The 2985-nt window shown below is 66.8% G+C and overlaps 1 protein-coding gene across 1 annotated transcript in view; it reads left to right on the top strand.

Moving 5' to 3' along the window:
- Window positions 1-2985, top strand: part of Pip5k1c (phosphatidylinositol-4-phosphate 5-kinase type 1 gamma) — a 19413-nt gene that overhangs the window by 10717 nt on the left and 5711 nt on the right. The window contains exons 7-10 of the mRNA XM_048810845.1: window positions 104-187; window positions 326-374; window positions 1775-1859; window positions 2403-2983. Coding sequence (XP_048666802.1) covers window positions 104-187; window positions 326-374; window positions 1775-1859; window positions 2403-2983 — 799 coding nt within the window. The remainder of the gene's footprint in view (window positions 1-103; window positions 188-325; window positions 375-1774; window positions 1860-2402; window positions 2984-2985) is intronic.

Below are 2985 nucleotides of genomic sequence, written 5' to 3'. Positions count from 1 at the left end.
CCAGTCGCTGCAGGATGGGTGCCCGATGCTGGGCCCCACCCCAGCTGCCATGTGGGAGCAGAAGGCCCAACCCTGCCATTGACTGTGCGCCCCCCCCCACCAGGATGGGCGGCATCCCTGCCGTGAATGGCCGCGGGGAGCGGCTGCTGCTGCACGTGGGCATCATCGACATCCTGCAGTCCTACAGGTGCCCGGCCACCCGCCTCCGGAGCCCTGGGAGGAAGAGCCTGGGGGGCCCTGAGGGAGGCTGGGGGGACAGCCTGGGGGGCCCTGAGGGAGGCTGGGGGCCCTCCTGGAGGCTGACCTGCCCGTCCCTCTCCGGCAGGTTCATCAAGAAGCTGGAGCACACCTGGAAGGCCCTGGTTCACGATGGGGTGCGTTGCTTGCTGCTGCTTTTTGCCCGTCAGCACACGAAAGCCCTGACCGTCCCCTAGGCCTAGGTCAGGAGAAGCACAGGCAGCCACCCAGGGAGGGGTCCTCGGGACAGCTGATCCATAAGTCAGTGTCCGGCCTGTCTGGCGTGCGGAGTCCTGCTCTGGGGGCCGAGGGCAGCATGGCTCCGCTCTGATCCCCACCGTCCCACACGCGTCTTCCCGTGCGCACCGGTCGGGTTGTCACGTGACGTGCACCAGGGCAAGTGCGCAGGGCCTGAGACCCCGGCTGCCCCGCAAGCGGCTGCTCCAGTGTCCTTGAGGACTGAGACGCACTGCGGTCTTGTGGGTGGTAGACTCCTCCTGCAGCCCCCGCTCAGGCAGTTCTGACCAGCGTAGGCAGTCTGCCCAGTTGAATGCCCAGAGGAATGCTGGAAGCATCCAGAAGCAGAAACTTCCAGAACACGCACCAAGCAGGTCAGGGTGGCAGGGCGTGGCACAGCAGCAGGGCTGTGGGTGTCGTGAGCCTCGCCGGCTGGGTCGCCTGTCCCCGATGGGTCAAGCCATCTGGTCCTGCTCAGCCAGCCAGGTCTTCCCTCTGCTGCCGCTCCACAGCCCTGGCACTGTCCTTGTCCCCAGGCCCAGGTGGGCCACATCCTCACTGCAGCCAGAGGAAGGGCACCGGGGCTGGGCAGGGCCAGGGGGCTTCACAGCACTGGCTCGTGCCCCAGGGCCGGGACGTGATCCCATCCCAGGGACGTGATCCCATGCCACACCTCAGCCAGGGAGGCTGTAGGCCACGTCACATCACAGCCATGGGGACATTTGTGGCTGGGAAGCTGCTGGCCCAGAGTGGGTGGGGGCGGGGACACGGCTTCTCACCCTCTGGCTGCAGGATGGCCCCTCCCCACCCAAGACTGGTGCCCTGCCAAGTTTGAGAAGGGTGCTGGGGACCAACCGTGTGCCAGGCTCCCTGCCTGCTGTAACCTGCTGTGTGCTGTGGCCATGGCCCTGTGGTCTGCCCAGTACCGAGGACCACAGCTGGTCCACAGCTGCACCACTCTGCAACTGGGCACAAAAACAGCCAGAGACACCTGTGCGTGGGGCGAGATTTGCCAAGCAGGCGTCGGCCAGGCCCCGCCCCCGTTTCCGGGTCCCGCAGGTCTCTGGGTGCTGCCTCACCGTGTCGGAGGGCTGAGTGCAGCTCTGTCTGCAACGGGAGACCCCCTTCCCTGCCACCATTTCCCGTGGGAGCTGCTGTTCCCTGTTCCTGGGATCCCCTCTCTGAAAGCCATGGCACATTTTAAGGAGAGTGCCCCTTGCCCCAATATGGCACCTGTCACGGGGAGCGCATCCTCAGTGTCTCACGGGAAACCTGACCCCGGGGTGCGCTTCCCTCCCAGGACACGGTGTCCGTCCACCGCCCCAGCTTCTACGCAGAGCGCTTCTTCAAGTTCATGAGCAACACCGTCTTTCGGAAGAACTCCTGTGAGCTGCCTGCACCCCTGGGGGAGGGACTCTGAGGAGAGCAGGGCTGGGAAGGGGGACAGTGACCACAAAGCCCTTTGACCTGCCCCAGGCCAGGGACCTCCTTCAAAGCCCAGGGGCTCAGTCCCTGTTCACTGTGTTGCTGTCCTGGAGGCCACTGGCCCAGAGGCTAAAACCCACCTTGGGCACATGGGGCTGGGTGGGGAGGGAAGGCTCCCTGAGGCCCCGCCCCCGACAGTGGGGACTGGGGTAGAGCCCTGCTGTCGCTCAGCTGATTGCAGCAGCTGCTGTGCTCTTTCTGGCCCCCACCCCAGGGGACAGTCCTGGTGCTGGGTCCCCAGGGGTCTGAGAGAAGCAGGAGGTACCCAGCCTCCCTGGCACCTCCTGTGGAGGAGCGTCCCTGGCCTGGAGGGACAGGCAGGCAGAGGCAGGTCAGACTGGAGGCCAGGCAGGGATCCTGGGGCAGCTGGTGCCGAGGAGTGGACACTGTCGTGCCGTGGGCAGTGGCTCCCAGCACAGGTGCCCTCCCTCCCTCCCTCCCAGCCCTCAAGTCCTCACCTTCCAAGAAGGGCCGAGGTGCCTTGCTGGCCGTGAAGCCCCTGGGGCCCAGTGCCGCCTTCTCTGCCAGCCAGATCCCCAGTGAGCGGGAGGACGGGCAGTATGACCTGCGGGGCGCCCGCAGCTACCCCACGCTGGAGGACGAAGGTGACTGCCCGGCTGGGGCAGGGCTGGTTCCGTCTCCCAACCCTGGGGTCTACGGAGGGCAGACATCGGGGCTGGGCCTGGGGCAAGAGCTGCAAGGAGAGCAGAGCATGGCAGACACGCGAGCCTGTCACCAGAGGAAGCACTCCATGGGGCAGGGCCTGCTGTTCCGTCCCTCCCCGCAGTCCCTACCTCAAGGATTCCAGGCAGGGAGGGGCAGGGCACAGAGCCCCAGGCGGGGGTGGGGGGGGCGGCAGCGAGAGCCGTGGCACCACTGGGCCTTGGGCAGCTGCCCCCGGCTTCCTGCCTCTTGCAAGCTGCGGGGGCTGTTCCACCGTATCCGGCCAGAGGCCAGGTCTGGAGACGGAGGTGGGAGGTGGGGACGCGCGGCGGTGTGCCCAAGCAGGAGGTGCGCTCCACTGGC

Source organism: Marmota marmota, unplaced genomic scaffold (genome assembly GCF_001458135.2).
Source record: "Marmota marmota marmota unplaced genomic scaffold, marMar, whole genome shotgun sequence".
Taxonomy (NCBI): Eukaryota; Metazoa; Chordata; class Mammalia; order Rodentia; family Sciuridae; genus Marmota; species Marmota marmota.
Note: the sequence above shows the minus strand (reverse complement) of the source record. Positions and strands in the feature narration are given on the sequence as shown.